The sequence below is a fragment of the Vipera ursinii genome (assembly GCF_947247035.1).
Source record: "Vipera ursinii genome assembly, chromosome: 8".
NCBI classification, from domain to species: domain Eukaryota; kingdom Metazoa; phylum Chordata; class Lepidosauria; order Squamata; family Viperidae; genus Vipera; species Vipera ursinii.
Window position 1 is genome coordinate 17,221,756 of NC_139519.1, and position 22,637 is coordinate 17,244,392.

At 38.9% G+C, this 22,637-nt stretch overlaps 1 protein-coding gene across 2 annotated transcripts in view; it reads right to left on the minus strand.

Moving 5' to 3' along the window:
* Positions 1-19,584, minus strand: part of CDON (cell adhesion associated, oncogene regulated) — a 39,262-nt gene extending 19,678 nt beyond the window's left edge. Inside the window, exons 1-10 of one of the 2 annotated variants that reach the window (XM_083368692.1) lie at positions 19,357-19,371; positions 15,530-15,590; positions 7,551-7,681; positions 7,159-7,431; positions 5,166-5,312; positions 4,847-4,990; positions 3,682-3,969; positions 3,288-3,557; positions 2,153-2,509; positions 195-484 (exon numbers count right to left, since the gene is read on the minus strand). In XM_083368692.1, the coding sequence (XP_083224818.1) occupies positions 195-484; positions 2,153-2,509; positions 3,288-3,557; positions 3,682-3,969; positions 4,847-4,990; positions 5,166-5,312; positions 7,159-7,431; positions 7,551-7,620 (1,839 nt within the window). In that variant the 5' untranslated portion in view covers positions 7,621-7,681; positions 15,530-15,590; positions 19,357-19,371. Of the gene's footprint in view, positions 1-194; positions 485-2,152; positions 2,510-3,287; positions 3,558-3,681; positions 3,970-4,846; positions 4,991-5,165; positions 5,313-7,158; positions 7,432-7,550; positions 7,682-15,529; positions 15,591-19,356 lie in introns of both variants that reach the window. The other variant, XM_083368691.1, reaches the window with a different exon arrangement.
* Between the last annotated feature and the right edge of the window lie 3,053 nt (positions 19,585-22,637).

Here is a 22,637-nt window from a genome sequence, read left to right on the forward strand (position 1 = left end):
GCTTAAAACAGGCCAGCTTTCATTAATCGCCATTACTGCCAATGCTTTAAGATGACATAGAGCAGCATCCTATTTTATCCCTTCTCTTGTAGTTACTACCAGGATACTGTAGCTTTCCAAGTTTTTTTTTAAAGCCATAAAAACTAATATTTGGTTTGTTTGTTTTTTTTTATAGAGAGCAAGGATAGTCCTACCTTGCGATATTTCACAAAATAAACATTGATTGGCCGACCACCATCCTTTCCAGATCGCCAGACCAGGTTATACTGGTCTGGCTTAAGTGTTTGTGGAGGGCTGAGGATGATGGGAGCTTCTGGTGGGGAAATGCCACTGGATGTTTTTTCTGTAGCAGTTTTATCAGTAAGAATCTCGGCCGGAGACTTCCTGGGGAGGCTCATATCCGAATCAAGATCCCCATCTCCATCATCATTCTGGGCAATTTCAGAAGGAGGAGCTGCTGCTTTTGTACTGGCTTCATAGGGAACTGGAGAAGAATTTAAAGATTAAAGATAGGCATTGGCTCAAAGATCTTTACAAATGACACTTAATACTACCACTTATTCAATCCGTATTTCTTCATAAATGAATAAATGTGTATCGTCACAAAGTGATTTATATCCTAAAGACAATATTTCTTTCTTTCTTTTAAAGAAAGTTAGATTATAACAGCAAATAAGAACAGTTTTTAATCCCATTGTAATGGTCCACGTGGTTTCTAGATTCTTATATACACGGCTTAAACCCATGTTGAAAACGCTTCAGAAATCCTACAAAACGCTTCAGGTACAGGTAATCTTCAATTTACAACAGTTTAGTGACTGTTCAAAGTTACAATGGCACTGAAAAAAGTAACAGAAAGGGTTTATAAAGTAAACATTTCATTGTGCAACATTTTAGGCCTCCTTGCCTGCCTGTGCTGAACTGGCAATCAGTTTGCTGTGGGCGGCTGGTTCATTAAAAATCAAGGAGGAAGAAAGTTTATTTATTTCAAAGTGAATGCTGATGTGTCAGTAACATTACCCAAGTGGAACTTAGCTGACCTCAAAACAGAACACAACAGACTTATTATAATCTCAAATCTGTAATTATAAGTGTTGATTCTGTAGTCCACAATTCTAGAAACGGACAACTCAATTTAAATAACACACCTAATTTGCAAGTGGCACAGAAAGATCACGTTTCAACATAGAAAGCAACAGAAATGTGATGAGCTGTAAAACGTATAAGTTTACAATGTGGCAATTTGTGGCCATTCAATTATTAGTGCAAACCTCTGTTCGAATGGCCCAAATATTTTGCACACTAGTTACCGTATTTTTTGGACCATAAGACGCAATTTTCCCCTCCCAAAAGTGGGTGGAAAAACGAGGTGCGTCTTATGGTCCGAAGGTAAGCGAAAACACTTGTCTCCCGTTCAGTCAACGCAGTCCATCAGCTCCACTGGAGAGACGTGATTGAACGAAGACGTGGAATTCTCCACCCCGCCCCTGTGATTGGTCGGCAGGGGAGGAAATACGGACGTGCCTGCCATGCCTTCTGACTGCCTCCCCCTCCCTGCGCGCGCACATTTTCTTTCTTTTACCTCACTGCTAAAGAAATAGTTTTTGCTAAACTAAACCTCATAGGCGACTTGCCCCAGCAAAGCCGTGAGGAGTTGTCCCTGCAGGTTTCTCTGCAAAGTTTATTGGAAGTGATTTCCCATTTTCAAGATAATACTGCTAATTGTTTGAAATTGCTTCGGCATCTTAGAAAACCTATTCAGGGAAAAGAAACTACCGGTACCTACCTTTCTTTCTTTCTCTCTTTCTTCCTCCCTCCCTCCCTCCCTCCTTTCTTTCTTCCTTCCTTCTCTTCCTTCCTTCTTTCTTTCTCTCTCTTCCTTGCTCCCTCCATCCTCCCTTTCTTTCTTTCTTCCTTCTTTCTCTCTCTCCTTTCTTTCTTTCTTTCTCTCTATCTCTCTCTTTCTTCCTCCCTCCCTCCTTTCTTCCTTCTCTTTCTCTCTCCCCTCCTTCCTTCCTAGTACACCGGTACTATTTGGTTCAGAATATTTTTTTTCTTGTTTTCCTGCTCTAAAAACTAGGTGTGTCTTATGGTCAGGTGCGTCTTATGGTCCAAAAAATACGGTAGTTAAGACAACTGGGATGGTACTCACCGACTGTAAGGGAGGTCTCTGAATGAGCAAGTCCATAATCATTTGTTGCTTCGCAGATGTATTTCCCAGCATGCTCTGCCATAAGAGGCTGAATATATAAGGAGCTTGACCCACTGCGAGACATAATGAAGTAGGCTCTGTCTGCAATGGAGTGACCACTTCTTGCCTGGAGGGATGACTTATGTGATTTTGAGTAGAGCACCTGTGAAGGATGGGTGGTAATTATTCCGTGCCTGTTGTACCAACGAATTACAGGGGCAGGCAATCCAGTGGCATTACATGACAACGACACAGTGTCGCCCTCTATCACTTTGATATTGGCTGGCAGTGAAGTTATAATTGGCTTGGAAGTTTTGTCTATTTAAAAAATGAAAACAGAGAAAAAAATACAGTTTACTATTCATCCATATATATAGACACTTACACATCCACAGAAAAGGCCACGAAGCTTCAAAGAACAACATGAAATAATAATCATCTGACTATACATATACAGACTGCTTTGAGTTACAAATATATTTACTTTATTCATGTATTCCCTACCTTTACTACTTTGATAAATAACTCAAGGCAGTTAGTATAACCAGCCTTCTTTTCTTCTCCTAACACAGTAAAAGATCTTCTCAAGAGAGTTGAACTATCATTGGAGAATAGATGTATAGAAGAAACTTGGATTGGGAGGGAAATATAAAGGCCGTGAGTGATTATCTTTGTTTATTTTAAATATTTACATACTGCTTTGCACGAACTACATCATGAATCAAATTAATTGTCTTAAATGTTAACAAAGAGAAGAACAAGGATGGGAATGGGAGAAAAAGGAATGGGAACCTTCAAATATTGTAGGGAATAACACTCTAAATAGCAGGCATAAGTTCTGAGAAGCTTAATACGCAAGTTGATGACAATTTACAATTTGTGCCATCTGCAGTAAGAGCTCCATGGTTAATTTTAAAGCTCAGGCAAGTTTAAAATGGAAAAGGTTTCCTGGCAGTGTCAACAAATAGCCAGGGCTTACAACTGGATGCATAGCTCAGTAGTTAAGATTTACTCACTAGAAACAGCCCACAAAGCCAACAAGCCATTTCTGTACAGACTAAAGAAGGATAGGAAAAACGTGCATCATCTGTTTTACCTGCTTGGGAATGAAATCTCCCAGTGGACTGTGAAAATCCAATGCCGTTGTTTACTAAGCACTGATACAATCCCGTGTCTTCTGGGGCAATTTGATTTATTCTTAGCTTGTTTCCTGCAGGAAAGTGCCGGGAAGAAAGATGGACGGGAATTCCATTATGGTACCACGTAACATTAGGTAAAGGATTTCCATGTATTTCACAGGAAAGATGCAAATTTTTGCCCCAAGACACTAACTGATTTTGTAATCCTCTTGATATAGAAGTGGGTTCTAAAACCAAAGAGGAAGGGAAAAAAAGAAGGAAGAAAAAGGGAGCATTATATCCCGTTTCATTCATCTGCAGCAGCAGCAATGTTTTGACTCTTAATTTGTAAATTAAACATTGTCATCGTACCAAGCACATTTATGCTGTAGTTAATGTATTTCACAACTCCAGAATTGTCTTGGACTACACAGGAATAATTTCCAGCATCAGACAGATCCACAGAATCAATGGTAAGGTGCGAATGGAACAGCTTCCATCTGTTCTGAATTAGCACATCTCTGCCGTCTTTGTACCAGTGAACGTAAGAAACAGGCAGGCCACTAACTACACACTCCAACATCAGAGCTCTATGCTGAGGTATTGCCAATGCCTGAGAACTGGTGGGATGAAGAATATGAAAATCCGCTGCGGAAGAGTCTGCAAATTGAGGAAAAAGTTAGCATGAGGTGTTTTTTTTCTAATGAGCTATCTCAAATTCCTTGGATTCCTAAGTTATTTCCCTCCCCCCCAAAGTATTTTGCTTGTTTGCAATGCTTATGTATTTTCATCGTAACTATCCACTGTAGACGCTAGATCATAAAAGGTAATATTTAATTGTAATCTGTTATTTGATATTTGGCTACAAAGCCTGTAAAGAGCTTAAGTTTAAATTGCCAAGCTTTCTCTGTCATCTAGATCAGGGGTAGGCAACCTTAGCTCTTTTATGACTCGTGGACTTCAACTCCCAGAATTCCTGAGCCAGCCATGCTGAGGGAAAAGGGAGAGGTTTCCAAGCTGAGCCATGCTGGCCCAGGAATTCTGGGAGTTGAAGTCCACGAGTCATAAAAGAGCCAAGGTTGCCTACCCCTGATCTAGAGCAAGAATCATTATTATGATTTGTTTATCGTGCTTCACACCTCACCTGCTCTGAACTATTTTAATGTGGGAAGTCGCCTTGTATCAAGCCTCACCATTAGTCTATCTGGCTCAGTATACATTATCAAAGCAGCCCAGGTTTTATACGGTACCGGTTCCCAATTCTAGCTGAACATACTATGGGCTGGAGACCTAGATACAAAAAAAGATTCCCACGATATGCAAATCCAGCTTTCAGTAACAGCCAATTATTAAAGGTTAGAAAGGCTTTTCACATCCTTAACTCTGGGAATATACATTCTCATACAGCATTTAACCATGATGAAGGTAATTATTGGTAATAAGTCTTTTCAGCAAGCAGACATTCAACCAAACTCGATGGAGGAGAGACCTAGCAAAGCTCGTTGACATTTTAATTACACTGACATGTAATACTCACTACTGATTACAAGCTTATGTCCAGTGGGTTCAAGTTTGAGATCATCAGTAACTGGATTATACGCTGCACACTTATAAATTCCCTTGTCATCTGAAGATACATTCAAAATTTGCAGGTTTCCAGATGGGAGAATAAGGTAGTTTTCTAATAAAATAAAAATGGAGTGTTTTTTTAATTAGACTGCAAAGAATATAACTTTAAAATATAACAATAATATAATATTGCTTTTTCTGTTGAAAATACTGTGTTTAACTTGTATTGTCTGTTAAAATGCAAACTTGTAGCAATTCCCAATAAGCTAAAGGACATAGAAACTCGCCTGTTGATTGTTCCAGCCATTTTCCCCGGATGCGGAAGCGAACCTGTGCTTTTGGACTGCTTTTTGGTAGCTTGCAACCTATTAAAGCAGTATTCCCTTCTTCCACTGAAATTGTGTTTCTCCATGAAGATTCAAAATCATCAAGATCTAGAAGGAAAAAAATGAAAGCTTTTTATTTTATTTTCAACTTTTGGTAGATTTTGTAGGTCTTTAACCAAGAGAGTTTTACTTATTAAAAATCAGTGCTTTCAGCTGATTGGATGCTGAGTTACCTTAGAAAAAAATAAGAAAACAGGAAAAGCCTCCTATACTTTCTCAATCCCAGCAATTTTGCTGAATAAATATAAATCAAGCTGCAAATGTGCCTTTCTGGAGAAGCTCTAGTTGTCAGGTTCGCTATAAAACTGAGAATCTGTTTTTTCCTTCACAATGCTAAAAGGATTGCCAGGCAAGTGTGTAACTTCGGGTTTCAAAAGAATATAATCTCTTAAGTAGTTAAGGAGAGAACAGGAACAGCATTAACTCAACTATCTGTCTGACTAATATCTCAGTGCCTAACAGGGTTTGCCCTATTTACAATATACTTTTCCCCAGCCACTTTGTTCCCTGTGCAACTGGATAGATGTAGATCACAGCTAGATTATTTATTGTATCTACATGTTAACATTATGGCATGCAGAGTAGTTGAGTTTTACATACTTTCTAATTTATGTGCCCTTTTTGCAGTACATAAGAGCAGCTGACTAAAACAGCAAATGAACCAATTAACTAATTTACTTTGACAAATACTGGGACAATATTAGCAGACTCTTAACATGTACGGTAATCAGAATGTTTGAATATAAAATAACTTTTCAATGCTTGTGTTTTCTATACTGGTCTAAACTAACCGATATCTCAACTGTAAGTTGATAAATGCCTACTTTGCTTAAATGGCAATTCAATACAACATTGGTCTTGCAGCAGTCATTTCATCAGCAATCAATACAGCAGTACAAAAGGCACTTTTAATGTATTCACAGTTTTCTACCGCCCTTAGCATCTGTAAGTACCAACTAACGTTCATAAGCTCTCAAGAGGATCTTGCTATGGGTCAGTACTCTACAAAAACATTTATCCTTCTCAATTATGAGAAGTTTTTCTCTTATGGGTATTTTGGATATGCTTCAAAAGCAAAGTATATTTATAATGGAAATGGATCAAGCTCAGGCATAAGAAAGGAGTAATTCAGACATTTTATTTCTGATCCGAAATAGTCAAATTGCATTCAGCAGAAATAAGTCCTCTGTGCAGATATGGGGGAGGGGAGAAAGGGAGAGAAGGAAGCAAGGCATATTTGTTTCCACATTGTTTAAATGACCAGCTGAACATTTGCAGGGTTGATAAGTTGTAAGAAATGTACTTAATAACTGGACTGCTCAACAGTTGGAATTTGAAGGCAGGCGAGCACAGCACCTGCCTTAAAAGAGAAGCTGCTTTTTATTATTATTTTATTTTATTTCAGCTGGTTGCAGCATTCTGCCAAGGGAAAGACATACTTAGTTTAAGAAGTTGCAAAACCGTGCTGTTTTAGCCCCGTCTGAAGCAGCTTTTTGTTTCACACCTGAAGAACAACACAGCCTTAATTTATAATTAAGTGGGATAAATTAGGATTAATAAACTTATTAACAAGGTTAGCTCATTTCTCCTTCCCTTTCAAGTAAAAAATAACAAACATTCTTTGTTTAAAAGTCATGTATATATTTAAGTAGCACTTCATAGAGATTTCATTTTGTATGTCTGTCCTACTCTGCTTGAAAGAGAATCTTTATAAGTGTCTTTCTACATTAGTAGATGCATCCATACAATTTGCTCTAATGCTGCTTGTGACTAAACCTTCTCTGAAATAAGCTTTGTTTAGAGATAAAAAAAATGTTCAGAAACAAGAGGCCAATGGGAAGAATAAAAAATTTAGGTGTTTAGGTGTTTCACCGTCAATCAGAATATAACTTACATGCTACAGACACAGTTGCAGGCTTGCTGATTATTGCACCAATACTGTTATTAGCAACACACTGGTAGGTTCCAGAATTAGAAGGACTAAGAGAGAAAATGGTAAGGGATCCTGGCTGTGGGTCTACTTGCTCTATTTTCTTATGCAATTTCTCTCCATTGAATATCCAAGAGAGATGAGCCGTAGAGGGTTCAGTGGAACAGTAAAGTTTTATAGTTGCTCCTGGCTTCTGGATGGTAGAAAGAGGTTCAGAAATAAAGTGAGGAATCAACTCTAGGGAGAGAGAAAGAAAAAAAAGACACACATATGGTGTTTATCACTACTGTCAGCCGGCATACATTTATCGGTCCTAAAAGAGACCGTCAGAAACACATCACGGAAAGTGAATTTACCTGAAACTGCAGTTGAGAGGAAAAATGTAAGAAAAAGCAGTTCGTGTGAAGGTACTGGATCAGGATGCATAATGCCAAGTTACAAAGGCTGGTGGCAAAGAGCTTCGGAGTAATGTGACTCAATGTGGAACCTACAAAAGAAGAAAGTGTAGGCAACATCTTTGAGTCATAAACATTGATAAAGGTAAGTTGGCCTTTAACTTCAGGGACACATCCCTGTAATTTTCCTGGCAGCACGACAGAAATGGCATGCCCTTTGCTCCTCCAGGTACTACCTGCTAATGTCATCTCAAGCACTAACTAACCTGGGCTGATCCTGCTTAGCTTCCAAACCCAGTTAGGTGTTGACAGCTACATGGTTTCAACCATACGTACCAGAACTAAAACATAGCACGAAAAGCCTTTAATACCCTCAAATCTTGCTACTTGTAGAAACATGTATGAATCTTGTTATTTTTAAGTTCACAGCACGCTCCACAACTCTACAAACAAATTAGCTATCTTACCAAAAGGAAATAATCCCAAACAGCTTCAGCTTTGCTGGCTTCTGCTACTTTTAAATAATAAGCTATAAATATTAACACTTGATTTTTTTCTTTTCCCATAGGTTCTTTTGTGGCAGAAACAAGTGTTTAGGACCATATCAGAAATATAAATATATATATTCTGTCACAAGGCATTTATACAAACATATTATGCATGGTTCTTTACCAATGCTATAATTTTTAAGATACTTTGGGGGGACGGGACCTGTGACAACATCTGAGGCACAAGTGGGGAGGCACAAATCACCCACTCCTTTTTTGAGAATAAAATTACAAAATTGATTAACATCAATAATAATCTCTTTAGTGTAGCTTCCCCCATTGACTTTGTTGTCGGAAGCCAGTCAGGAAGGACATAAATTGTGATCATGTTACCCTAGGATGCTGCAACCATCGTAAATAGATGCCAACTGTCAAGCATCCAAAATTTTGATCATGTGGCTTTGAGGAAGCTGCAGGATCCTATGGCTTTCTACAATATTTGGAAGACCACAGGGTTCCCCTACCTGAAATATATACAAATCCATATACAACCACGCCGTATTTTAACCCTAGAAAGTGAAGCTGGATTATAAACTTCTTGCCAAGCCACCTTTAAAGTAAAAAGTAGTGAAGCTACAGTGTTTAAACAGACATTCACCACCACCACTGACTCCCCAATGAAGAACAGCATATTTAATGGAATCCACATTATGAATGGAAAAGCTGCCGTGCAAAGATTACTAAGGGTTGCCCCCCCCTTTTTTTTTTTGGCAAACAGGAATTAGCAATAGGCTACAAACAACTGATAAGCTGCCCTATAGTTTTAACTGCAGGACTGATTTTGTCCTTTAGTTCTAGATAACAGAAAATTAGTATTTTCTTCCAGTAGATAATTTTCCATTAAACAAGGGTGCCCTTAATTAAGAGGCCCAAGTGAAACCAAAGACTAAGAAATATTAAGTTTGGGCAGATTTTAGGAGTTTAATAATCACAACTAACTACCACCAAAGGAACATTAGCACCTCTGCGGTTTATTTACTAGGCACTCCCCACCTTTTCACAGGCTCAATCAAGTCAGCCAAGCATGCAAACTGATCCTGTCGCCAGCAAAAGCATTTCCTTTCTCTGTGGCCAGCCAAAAACAGAGGAAGAAAATGGAAATGACTTGAAGTTATGGCACCAAACAGACCAGACAAGCAAGGAAATAATCAACTCCACATGAGCCACTTCTAGCCCATCACAATGAAAAGGGACCATGACCAGCCCCAGAAAAGGTCACCAAGGGGGGTGGGCTTCACACACAGAAAGAGGCAATAGCAAGAAGCTGCCAGCTGCAATAAGCATCAGTGTGTTCCGAATTACACTCACAGAAGGGACTGAGTTCAAAGTAACTTTTAATTTGATCACAAACTAATGCTGCCAATCATTTTAAAACCCTACCAATTCTATTCAAAAAAGGGAAGGATGTCTCCTGCATTTTCCTGGATTAAAATATGAGTTTGATGTTTGAAGGGAAAGGGTGGCAAGTGTTGGGTTTCAAACTTTCAGTCCTTCAGCTGTATTCTTAGAGGTCCTATGGCAGCAAAAGGTAAGTCAACAGTACTTCTTCCAAATAAAAAAAACATTTGCACATCACTGTAAGCCAGAAAATAAATAATTCTTGTTTATTTGTAAAAAGGGCTTTTTCTTCTGGTCCATGCTGTTTGACTTCTACTATTATTCACTGTGGCTAAGAGAGATAGTTGCATAGGTTATTTGACCTACAAGGTAATACCATACTAGTGGTATAAAAGTATCTTTTTGAAAAAAATCATACATTATTTCTAGCATTTTGGCTGTTACAATTAACTATGATCCTTTCACTGTGATGGTGACTAAATGTTACTTCAAAACTAAATCAGTTGTCCTAATGTTTCTTATCAATCTCTTTTAGTTTACTGTACTTGTCATAAACACAGCTAAGTCCTTTAATAGAGGACACTGTACTTGCTTATCAAGAAAAAAATGTGCTACAATTTAAACGGGCTCATGGTTTGAAGTAAACACTGTCTTTTTTGTCATTTTAAATCACAGATATGTTCTACCAAAGATCTTTAGACTGTGCCAATCATGACATTTTTTTTAAGACAACAGATTTAAAGCAAAAGGTAACATGTTATATCATCCGGTTCTTGATGATCAACTATCATTATGGGTTTTTTGTGCTAAAACACATAAAAAAGTGCCAGCTTCTTACAGAAACCCTTAAATTCAACATTTATAAACCATACAATGATTAAAGCAGGAAATGCAAAGGTGGGTAGCCTGCAGCCCCAGATCTAAAGCTTGCCACCATCTCCCTTGGTGTCCACAGATGGTGTCCCCTCTACATTTTGACATTAAAACAAAACGAAAAAAAAACAACTTTTCTTCACAAATGGGAAGCTGGCTTCATATCCTCTAAAGTTATTTTTGATCCAAGAATGCTTCAAGGCCTCGATTAAACCACTTTTTTTAACAAAAAGAAAATACAGGTATTTTCTCCACTTACAGTTCATTTAGTGATTGTTCAAAATTATAATGGCATTGAAAAAAGTGACGTGACCGTGTTTCACACTTATGACTGTTACAGCATCCCTACAGTCATGTGAAGAAAATTTGGATACTTGGCACCTGATTCATACTGATGATAGTTGCAGTCTCTCTCTCTCTCTGTGTGTGTGTGTGTGTGTGTGTGTGTGTGTGTGTGTGTGTGTGAGAGAGAGAGAGAGAGAGAGAGAGAGAGAGAGAGATCAATCACCTTTTGGGACCTTCTGACAAGCAAAGTCAATGGGGAAGCCAGATTCACTTAACAACCGTGTCACTAACTTAACAACTGGAGTGATTCACTTAACGGCGGCGAGAAAGGTCATAAAATGGAGCAAAAATTGACTTAAGAACTTTTCTCAGCAACAGAGATTTGGGGCTCAGTTGTGTTCATGAGTTGAGGACTACCTGTGCCAATAGCAGGCTGCAGCCCACCGCTTTGCTTGGAAAGTATGCCCCTTCTCCCCCTTCCCACAAAGGGGCAAAGATATGTAGGACAGCTTAGGGGGACCTTCAGAGGAGGGGTAGCAGTTGGGATTTAGAAATTACTTCCCTCCTCCATGGTAGCGATTTACAGATGGAGCCCTTTTCTAAGACCGCCTACCACATTTTCCTACATGCCAAATGTGTTCATTAGTTCAAAAAGGCTAGTGACCCCTACTTGACAGTCTCCACAGAGGCATGGTTTCCTGCCATTCTGAAATAGGAAACATAAATAATCGCAATATAAGCCAATGCAATCTCATAAAAGGGTTTTTCTAATTTCAGACAAGTCCGTAATTTAGGTTGCCAATCTGCATTTGAAAGGTATAAACTGCTAGACAATTCATTCTGAAGCTATTTATTCTGCAGGCTGGTTTATATCTGATACTACAGTTTTTCTGAATGTCACTCTCCCCCCCCTGCCCCACCCACATCCCACTCTTTTAACTCATATGCCTGCAGCTGTGTGACTCCTGTGCAAACACAGGAAAAAAGCAGTTTCTTTAGGTAGTGAGCACACCCACCCCAGATATGAAGCACTTTTCCTGCTTCAGAAAATATTTACAATACGAAAGCACAAACTATTTGAGTTACAGAAAGACAATATGTTTTAGAAAGGAATATATAAATACACATCTGCAACCAGAATTTATAGCTTTCCATTAATCTACTAATAAGTTACATCGCCAGTCATTAGAAACCAGTTATTCAGCCAGAGGGAAAATGCAGGCATAATGAATAAAATAACTCAGATTTAAACTCTGAATAATGTCAAGGTAATAGAGATGATTTAAATTTGATTGAAGCATATAATACATACATAATTGCTAAGTTTTAGTTTCTATTTCTTTTGTAACTCACTCAAGTTCCCATTACATTTTTTTTTGGCATATTATACTTACAGAAAAAGATCTTAACTCTAAAATTAAGATGCTACCCTCCACCTTGCGCCCAAAAAACTAGATAGAAAAATCTTGTTACTTTTGTCAGTGAACTGAAGGCAAGCTTATAAATCTAGTTTTCCTTTCAAATATGGCAAGGGCAAGACAAGATGCAATAAATACATCTATTTTTAGCCTGTATTTTAATCTGCTGGCATCGTTTCTAGATTGAATATGACACAATCAAAAGTAGTAGACCCTAAAAGGTGAAAAAGCTTTATATGGAAATCAGACTTTAATAATAAAAAAGGTAATACTAATTTATTAAACTTGTGTGCTACCCAATGCTCAATGACTTTGGCCTGTTCACAACAAAAAATTACAATAAAATCAAAGATTAATAATATTGAAAAAGGATTTTTGTACTAAGGGCAACTTTTATGATTGTGTATCGTAATGATAAAAATCCCCTAATGATAGGTAAGACCCCTTCGACTGCAAATACTTAAATGATGGAAAGGATAAAGCATTATTCCTCAATATTTCCCTAAAATTAATTTCTCCAATATGCTATCCATTGTTTTTCAAGCCACAAAGCATGACCGCTCAAAATACATGAACATATTTTTATTTAAAAACAATCTGATCCGACATATTTGTGGCTTTCAAAACTACAGTATTTCAGGGTTACTTGATGCCTAAGTCTTTGTTAACAGACTAAATAATTCAAATTGTTAATTTGCATACTAATTTATAAACTCAATGAATTTATTAATTCATTCAGTTGTTTCTGACATGTTCTCACAATTCAGGTTTTTGGTCAGAAGGAGCAATATTGGAGACTTTTCAAAACTGGATTCCAACTGTTGGGGTTATGTTACATTTTCAAAAAGGGCTTCCTTTGTGAGTGACGTATCCCTTTTCCAAGCTCCCTCTTGAAGCTACTCAAAATTGTCACTTGCTTCCAGAAAGTTTAATTTCAGCTTTGTTTTGCATCACACTCATGGCCTCCTCCAGCACTTCCATCAGCCAACAGCCTTTTGTGCCTCTATGATGCACAGTGCAATGTTTTTACTTTTTCTAAAAAGTACAGCGTATTAAATTAGTTGCACTCTGAGACACTAGAGGCCAGCACCTCAGTGCTTTGGCTGATGCTGTCCCCACGTTTGTCACACTTATTCTCATTCAAACTAGTTAGTTTACACCACGTCCACATGTTGCATGTGTTTTCTTTCATGCCAGTCTTCTACCATATTAAATTCCTACTTATGAAGCAAATGAGTAGTATAAGAAAAATAGGGAAGTGACCACATTATACATAAGCAAAGATCAATCAAAATGATAGTTCCTATGGATTGCCAGTGTATGCAGCATGCAATGCAAGGTTTTCAAATAATATTCCATAACAATGGGCTGCATGTTTGAATAAAGAGGAGTGTCTTGTTACTTTGCTGTTGAAAGTCTTGATTTATCAAAATCCAAATGTACAGTCATTTCATAATTTATATACTTGAAAAATGCTTGTTAAATGTTCAGGTATTTAATTTGGTCCTCATAAACTTTAATGCGAATATCTCCTTAAAAAGCAAATACTGGGATACTGGGCTATTTTGCAATCACTTATAGCAGAAAGTAAACAATTTTATGGGATAGAATGAAATGCTCAGTTTAATGGGCAAATGCACAAGACTACTACCAAGTGACTACTACCAAGCTGTGCACGCTTGCAAGAATGAACTGCAATTTTCTTCTGAAATGTCCCAACTAGTGGAATCAAATGAGCAGATTTCCTCCCCACAATTTTTATGTATTTTGTCCCCCTTAAAATGACCAATACCTCCAATACACTATGTTGTTTTCCTTGTGAACCTAAAGGAGAATTAGTTGGAAAATCAGAAAGAGGAAGAAAGCAATAGAAGTATGGAATAAATTATCTCAAAAAAAATCACCAAAATTTAAAACGTCAGATTTGCTTGTTTAATGCTAGAGACAAGGCAAAGTTTGGAATCCAAACTTGCATTGGGAACAACAGAGAAAGATCTAATAAGAATTGTTGCTCATTAACAGAATTTTGACATATGCAATACTTACTCATATAAGCTGTGGACAAAAAATAGTGAATGATTTTTAAACCTTAGTTAACAGACCTAATACTATGCTACAAAAACGTGAGTACAGAGTATTTACAAACTAGCTGGAGCTGACCAGCAGAGGGAGCACACAAAAGTCAACATTTTGTAGAACTGAGCAGTGTAAACATTTACAAATTTGTATGAGAACAAAATAAACTGGTCTACCAAACTTAAATAGATGAACATTTTCAGATACGCAGAAAACGATCGTCAAGGTTTTTCAGAATAAATATTTGATCTGAAATACAATTTCATTCAACTGTTACAAAAATTCAGAAAAGCTATATAGTAACCTTGCAAACTGACTATCACAATTATTTCTGATAATGATATGTTTCAAAACTACAGCAGATGTTTAGTGGTTTAAACATAAAAACAGAAGATTAGGTCTAGTGCTATACAGTATAGTTAAACATATCTATTATGCTGATAATTAACCACTTTTCAAAGTTTATATTACAGATATATTTTGATCAAATATATATGTTCAGAGTTAGTATTTCAAACGATAAACCGGAACAATATTAAATAAATTTGTAATCCCAGTTGACAACTTCACATTTTTATCCTATCTACCAACATTAAAAAGCCACTCAAACAATAAATTCCCTCTAAAGTTATTGTTTTATACTAGCTTCAGTGTGTCAACTGCAGGTTTTGTTTATATAAGCTCAAAAGCAAGCTTCCTAAATCTTCTGAGTCAAAAGAAATGTCAAAATATTGGGGCGGGTAAAGAAGCAGAGATTGTGAGTGACTTTACCAAAGAGAGTGGCTGTGCATACTGGAAACAATTATCACAAAAATATTCACAAAATAGAAGACTCATAACTGTTTTGAAATCATGATTGGATAAGGTACCTAGTCAACAACCAACTGGCTCTCTCTAAAGTGGCTTAGCTAAACCAACTACTTACACATCAAACAGGCTTTCAATACAAATCAATACTTTGTTCTGAAACAATTAGTATAGAATTACTACCTGATAATAAGCACTATTGATCTTAATAGAAATAAGGATTGTTTTCCTGACAGAACCTGTTTTTACATATAGGATTCAATTATCTACTACATATACATTATCAGTATCCTAGAAATAAGATAACAATTCTTGAAACTGATTAAATATTGGAAAACAGTACATTGTCCTGAAAGAGATTAACTGGTTACCAAGAATTCAGCATAAAAAGACTTTAAAGAAATCCTCGTAATGAAAATATAATGCTCTGCAAGGACATCACAGATTTGTATTTTAAAAACTAGAATGTTAACATTTTAAGAGTTGGAAATCTGTATTTTAAACATGTTAATCACCTTCATATATACATAAGACTACAAAAAGCATATGCCACTGCCTACTGTATTACATTTCATTAAAAAAAAGAATAACTCACCCACTTCACAAGTACAATTTCCTGTTTTCATATACCTTTCCCAAGAGTTTGCCTCTTCAGACTAAGAAACAAGGAATCAAATCAAATTATTTCAATAAGTGTGGATGAACTAATTTTAGTGCCCCAAGTACAGCACAGATTGACTTTAAACATTAGTGACTATCCTTGGAGGTTGGGCTGTTAAGTCATGCCTTGATTTTGGATCTGCCAACACATGGATTCTTCTACTTCAGTTCAGCCTCCCCCCACTTATCATCAAGAGTGATATACTTCTTGTTCTATTTCCCCCCACCAACTCCCCCTACTCCCTTACAAAAAAAAAGGCACTGCAGGGCAGACATTCTTCAGGTGCTTGCTAATGGAATTCCCAGGGTCTATGAGCCGCTTCGGGGATCAAGAGATCTCATAGCTCCCGCTGGGGTAAGAAGCAGCGAGTCTGTTCCATTTAATCAAATACAGAATGAATTTTCAACCCTATTCACTAGGCTGTCTCCAGGGCTCCAAAAAAACACCAGGGAGCTAGAATCACACTAATGTGGCTCTTTCAGGCAAATATAATTAGTTTGATTTTAAAAGAGCCACATTAATATCACCTCGGTCCTATTATCAGATGGTGAATGATAGTGATACTGTATGCTTTAAGCTCAAAAAACTGAAGGATAACTGAACATGAATCATGCAAAATGCTATACATTCTGCATAGAATGTTTCCTATTATACCACAGTGCATGGTTTCATTTTAACAGCAAGTCATGGTTAGCTTTTTGTGTATTAACAGAAACCAGCAGTGATTGCTTTTTTCCCCCCTTTCCAGTTTCTCTTTTCAAATAAAATCCCCTAATAATAGGGCTCATATAAAATGCTGCATATTTACACCTTGAACTTCTAAATCCCTAAGATATCATTAATAAATGGACTATTTCCCAACCAGGCATACTTTTATATTAAAAAAAAACTGGCTTAAAATGCAGACACATTGAATTAGTCCTAAAGATTTTTCAGTTATCAAAGTACAGCTGTCATTTATACACAATAATAAAGTACAGCACCTAGCATATGCATAATAAAACTAAGAGTTCACACATTATACTAGATGCAAAAATAGCTCTGTATGAATTTTATATCCCATGAAAGAAATGTAGAATTATAAGCCTCCCACCAGGAATTCAATATTGAGTTTCCTTAACTTTTACAAAGGTAGCACAGCTGTTTTATTCCACTGTATACAAGACCCAGTCACTACTGTATTATTAAACTTGTCAAGGCATGCTGTCTAAACAAAATCAATTTAATTATTTCAAAGTCAAACCACCTTCAACCATGGCTAGTGTGATGAAAAACACAAACCAGGACAAGATCCAATTCTTCACTATTTTGGAGAATAGGACTTTTTTTAACTCTATACATTTGAATTATATTAAATATCAGCCAAAACTAAAACTAAAACTCTAGCTAATATACTTGTTACAAGCAATACAAGTGTCAAGAAAGAGTAAGGCTGTAATCAGACATTTCAGTTCAATTTATGAGAACTGACCCTCCCCCCACCAATCTCAATCTTCTGTAATTTTGACTCATCAATATGCTGAAAGCACTTAACAGAAGGAATGTTCTTATGTAAACCCACAAATCAAAATGAATAATACTGATGATTTATTGGATACAAAGAAACTAAAATTTCCTTTTTAGATTTGTTTTTCTTTGCACACAACTTTTTGGATACTATGCAATTTTGACATGTGTATAACAGATAGCAGTAAAGCAATCTGCTCCTACTAAAAATGTTCTCTAGTTGAGCAGCACATAAAACAGTTAAAGTTTCCAGACAAAATGTGGTGCTTCATCTTTGCCCAAATAAAAACCTCCCAATGTATTGCTGCTATAAATACTCTTTAAGAAAAACAAGATGCAGCTTACAATTTCACATTCAAAAAGAACTTTGCCAAAAGTTAAAACAGTTTGAAGTTGACAACTGAGCCTCTCAATCATGTTTCTCTCACTGAAGTGCCAGGCACTGCCTTTGGTTTTATCAAAGCAACTTTCTGATCAAGTCAATATCAAAAGGACTGCACAGGATCCAATTATCTGCTTCTTCTTAGGATTTTGTTATGGAAATGAAGTATCATCCTCCATAGTAAACAGAAACAAATTCCAGTTAACACAAGGTTATCCTATTTGTCACATGCCCCTGGAGTCTCTAGATTTAAAAAATAACTTTTCCATATGATGCACAAGAACTAAAAATGATTGTTATGATAAACAAAAGGGGAAAAACACTTTGATATCAAAAGTACCATAACAAGTCTATTCACAAGGACACAGAAGGCAAAAAGCAATGGCTTGCACAAGTCAATTTATGGTGGGAAATAACTACAAGGGGATATACATACAGAGTAATTAACTCATCTCAGATTCTGTCAAGAACACAAAAGCTACACATGGGTTAAGAAACAGTAAAGCAGGGTCAGCTCCCTTCCATTTGCACTGCCTGATTATGTATAGCAAGGAGGAAGTAAAAGCAACTCCTGACAAACTCGTGTTATTTTGCATATGCACTTTGCACTGTAGCAGAATTGCACATACAAGAGTATGTGCTCAAAAACAGATAACTTTTCTCTTGCTTCCTCCCCCCCCTTTAATCTTTAGGGGAGCAGATGTTTTGGCATCAGAAAAACACCACTTTTAACTCCTTCCTGGGATTTATAGAAGGAAAAAAGGCACTTCCCATTCCATTTACTTCTCCACCGGTACTTATGTGCACATCTGAATGGCCATATGGAGAATTATCACCGCTAGCATCTCCTTTTGATCTTCCCTGCGATTAAGACCCAAACTTGGGTGCAAACCGACTGGTCTCTTGGGATAAAGCAATAAATGACGTGCATTATATAACACACCCACAGCCACACACACCCCACAACCCCCCCCCCCCCCCCGCTCTACAATATACCTGCTAGTCTTTTAAGATGTCACAAGAGTTTTAGGTCGGTTGTGTTACAAAAGTTGCAAACCCAGCTCACTCTCTGCACGCCTTTAGGTTTAAGAAAGCCCCTTTTTCCTTCCGTGCTCAGAGAGAGGCGCCCTTGAATCTTGCCAACCATTTCTCGAAAAGAGCAAGAAAAGTTTCTGATACCCCCAAAAGATGGGGGCATTCAAAGATGGGGGAGGCGGATCATAACTCAATCCCCAAGGTGACAAGCGCTCTTTCATCTTCCTATCGACCCCCACAACACCCCATTTTTTTCCCTCCAACCCCCTCCCTCCCCCTCTCCCCCCCCCAGATTTATGTCACCAACCTTGCTTGGAAACGGCGACGCCAGCCAGCCCGGGAAAGCTGATCAGCCCCCCCTCCCACCCCAGCCTTGCAAGCCCGCGAAGCTCCGGGTTTTTGCACCAGCACCGCCCGTGGGATGATTTCGCCCCGCCGACCCCCACCTTGGACAAGCCCCCTTGAAGGTCGGGGGTCTTGCATCCCACCCCCTCCTCGCACCTTTCACACACACACACACACACACAAGCCAGGAATGGCAGGTAAGCCTCCCCCCGCCCCCATCCCCCAATTGCAAGACCCGAAGCATCCAAACGAGGTCGGGAAACCCGCGAGAGCATCCCCTTCCCCGCTCGCCGCGCTTCGCCATCCCGGACCTGACTGACCCACAGGCGGGATTCCAACCATCCCGTGCACGCACGTTCACACGACCTTCGCGCGCTCTCCCAGTCCCCTCCTTCCCCGGGACCCCTACACTCCCACCCCGGCCTCCTGCCAACCCAGCAAGGGTCTCTCTCTCTCTCTCTCTCTCTCTCTCTCTCTCTCCCGCCCACCTCACCTCGCAGCCGCAGCGGCGCTGGCTGCGCCCAGAGAGGCTCCGCTCCCGCTCGACGGACGCTCCCCAGGACATTCCAGAGAGAACCGGCGAGGCGGACGGGAGCCTCCATCCAACACCGACCGGCCGAACCAGCAGCCCCGGTCCCCGTTCTGCCGCCGCTGCCGCCGCCGCCGCCGCTCCGGGCGAAACTGCCTCACGCGCTGACGGACCGACGGGCTGAGGCGACGCGCGAGCCACCGAGCCTGCGCGCCCGGCTCGGCCAGAGGCGCCCGCAGCGGAGGAAGCCCCGCCCATCGCTCGCGTGCACGGCCACGCTCGTGCGCCCGCCCCAGCCGCCGCCGCCTCTCCCCTTTCTCCTCCTCCCTCTTGGCCTCCTTCAAGCGGGACTCGCCTCCGGGCCCCGCCCACAGCTGGGCTCAGCCAACCAGCGCTGTCTTTCCAGGCCTCTCGCTCCTCCCCCTGCTCTCCCCACCTCACTCCCGCTCCTCTATTTCGGTTTGGATCGGAATATACCAACGCGAGCGAAAGCGGGAGGGTTGCAGGGATCGGGCAAAGTGGAGCCTGGTTTTTGGTCTCCGACCTGCTTTGCGTAACGTAAAGTAGCGTGAGAAGAAATGCCTATTTTTTTATAAGGACGAGATAGAGCGGAGGTTCCGAGCTTGGTAACTTTTAAGATGTGTGGACTTCAACTCCCAGAGTTCCCCGGTTAGCATGGCTGGCTGGGGAATTCTGGGAGTTGAAGTCCACACATCTTAAAACTGACCATCCCCTAGGATAGGGTAAGGAAAGCTTAGTTTGAACATAAATGTTGCCTTTAAGAAAAGGAAGGTGGGGGTTATTTTGGCTCCAGAAGGTCTAGTAATTTGATCAATGCAATATTATTATTATTATTATTATTATTATTATTATTATTATTATTATTATTATTATTATTATTATTATTTTATATAGCCACTTCTTTTCCACCTGGCTGACCTGGACTGACAGGCATTTTAATTATATTTACAATTTTTAATTTATTTTTAATTTTTAATTTTAATTTATTGCACAGATGATTTTAATTTTATTTTTATCTTAATTTCTGTACTTATTATATGTTTTGTTGTTAGCCTCCCTGAGTCCTTCGGGAGATAGGGCGGGATATAAATCCCATTAATAAAATAAATAAATAAATAAATAAATAAATAAATAAATAAATAAATAAATAAATCTCTCTTAGGAATGTGCTTTTTGGGAATTTGGGAACAGACTGTGGGTTGGTTGATCATGCTTATTTACAATGACTATGACTCTTGGTTTATAAGATTTGAAATATCTGAAATATGGAAGAATTGTCTCAATGGCTTAACTTTAAATATCTCCCCCAGATAGGTCATAATATTTCTAACATGATCAGATGTTTCTCATAATATTTCTAACAGTAGTTATTTTCTAATATTATTTAAGGAGGTTTCTTAACAGTAGGAAGAGATGGGACATAAGCAACATAGAAGCTGTGTTCATGCAACACATTGAACTCCGTCAGTTAAAGACTGAAGCTTATTTGCACACCGCTGAATAATAAATATATCAGTACATGTAGTCCTTGTCTTACAGCAGGGGTCCTCAAACGGCCACTTTATGACTTGTGGATTTCAACTCCCAGAATTCCTCAATTGGCTGGGGAATTCTGGGAGTTGAAGTCCACAAGTCTTAAAGTGGCCAAGTTTGAGGACTCCTGTCTTACAGCCACAATTGGGGCTGGAATTGCTGTTGCAAAACAATTTAGTCATGACTGCGCCTGATTTTACAACTATTTTTTACCACAGTTGTTAAATGAATCACACAGTCATTAAGCAAATCTGGTTTCCCCCATTGATTTTACTTGTTGGAAAATGGCTAGGAAGATCCCAAACGGCAATCCCCTGACTCTGGGATGCTGCAACCGTCATAGATACAGGCCGGTTGCCAAATATTTGAATCATAATCAAGTCACCACAAGGATGCTGTGACAGTCATAAGTGTTAGAACTGGTCATAAGTCTCTGTTTTCAGCACCGTTTCAACTTCAAACAGTTATTAAACAAATAAAATCTACTTTGTGACATCTATAAAACTGAGTTAAAATATATTTACCATCAGCAGTATGGAATGCTGTGTCAGAGATTCTGTTTTACATCCGATGCCTCTGGAAACCACAATGGCAAAATGCATAACCAATGCCAAAATTTAAAAAAGCCCAATGTGATAAATCAATGAAACCACCCATTTAGTAATTAGAAATCTGCTCTCAGGAAAGGAAGAAATTTTAAAATGTATTTTACATAACATTACACCTGTACAGAAGGTGCAATGACATCTTTTTCATAAGAAAAACATAAAAAACCCTACTTTTCATAACTTACTATTTGCACTATTCTATTATGCTTTCTGGGCCTGCTTTTCCTATCCATGTATTGCAAAACATTTACTTTTATTCCAGAGAAATAATTGTGTTTTCCCCTTTTCCCCTGTGGAGATGGAAATGACCTCAGTGTGTCCAGACAATAGACAAGAACGCTTTAATTTTAATCCTGCATTGTGAGTGAAACTCCACCACCTTTTTAAAAAGTCCACTTTTCTTAACTCAAGGCAGTGAACGTACCTAATACTTCTGCCACCTATTTTTCCCACAACAACAACCCTGTGGGGTGCGTGTACCCAAATGGCCTTTGCATTTTGTGCCGTACTATGAAGAATATGCCATACTATGAAGGGACGCGGTGGCTCAGTGGGTTAGGATGCTGAGCTTGTCGATCAGAAGATCGGCAGTTTGGCGGGTCGAATCCCGAGCGCCGCGTAACAGAGTGAGCGCCTGTTACTCGTCCCAGCTTCTGCCAACCTAGCAGTTCGAAAGCATGTAAAAATGCAAGTAGAAAAATAGGGACCACTACGCTGGGAAGGTAACAGCATTCCATGCGCCTTTGGCATCTAGTCATGCCGGCCACATGACCACGGAGACGTCCTCGGACAAGCGCTGGCTCTTCGGCTTTGAAATAGAGATGAGCACCGGCCCCTAGAGTCAGAAATGACTAGCACGCATGTGCAGGGGAACCTTTACCTTTATGAAGAATTACAGAGATGACCTCGGAGAAGTTACGCAGTTAGAAAACCATGTTTTCAATCCTGAGGAACAAAGAAAAAAATTTAGAAATTCAAGACCGGCTCTATGTTTACCTGAATATGCCTACCCTGGAGGGCTAAGGCAGTGTTTCTCAGCCTCAATAACTTTATAAGATATATAGATTTCAGGTCTCAGAATTC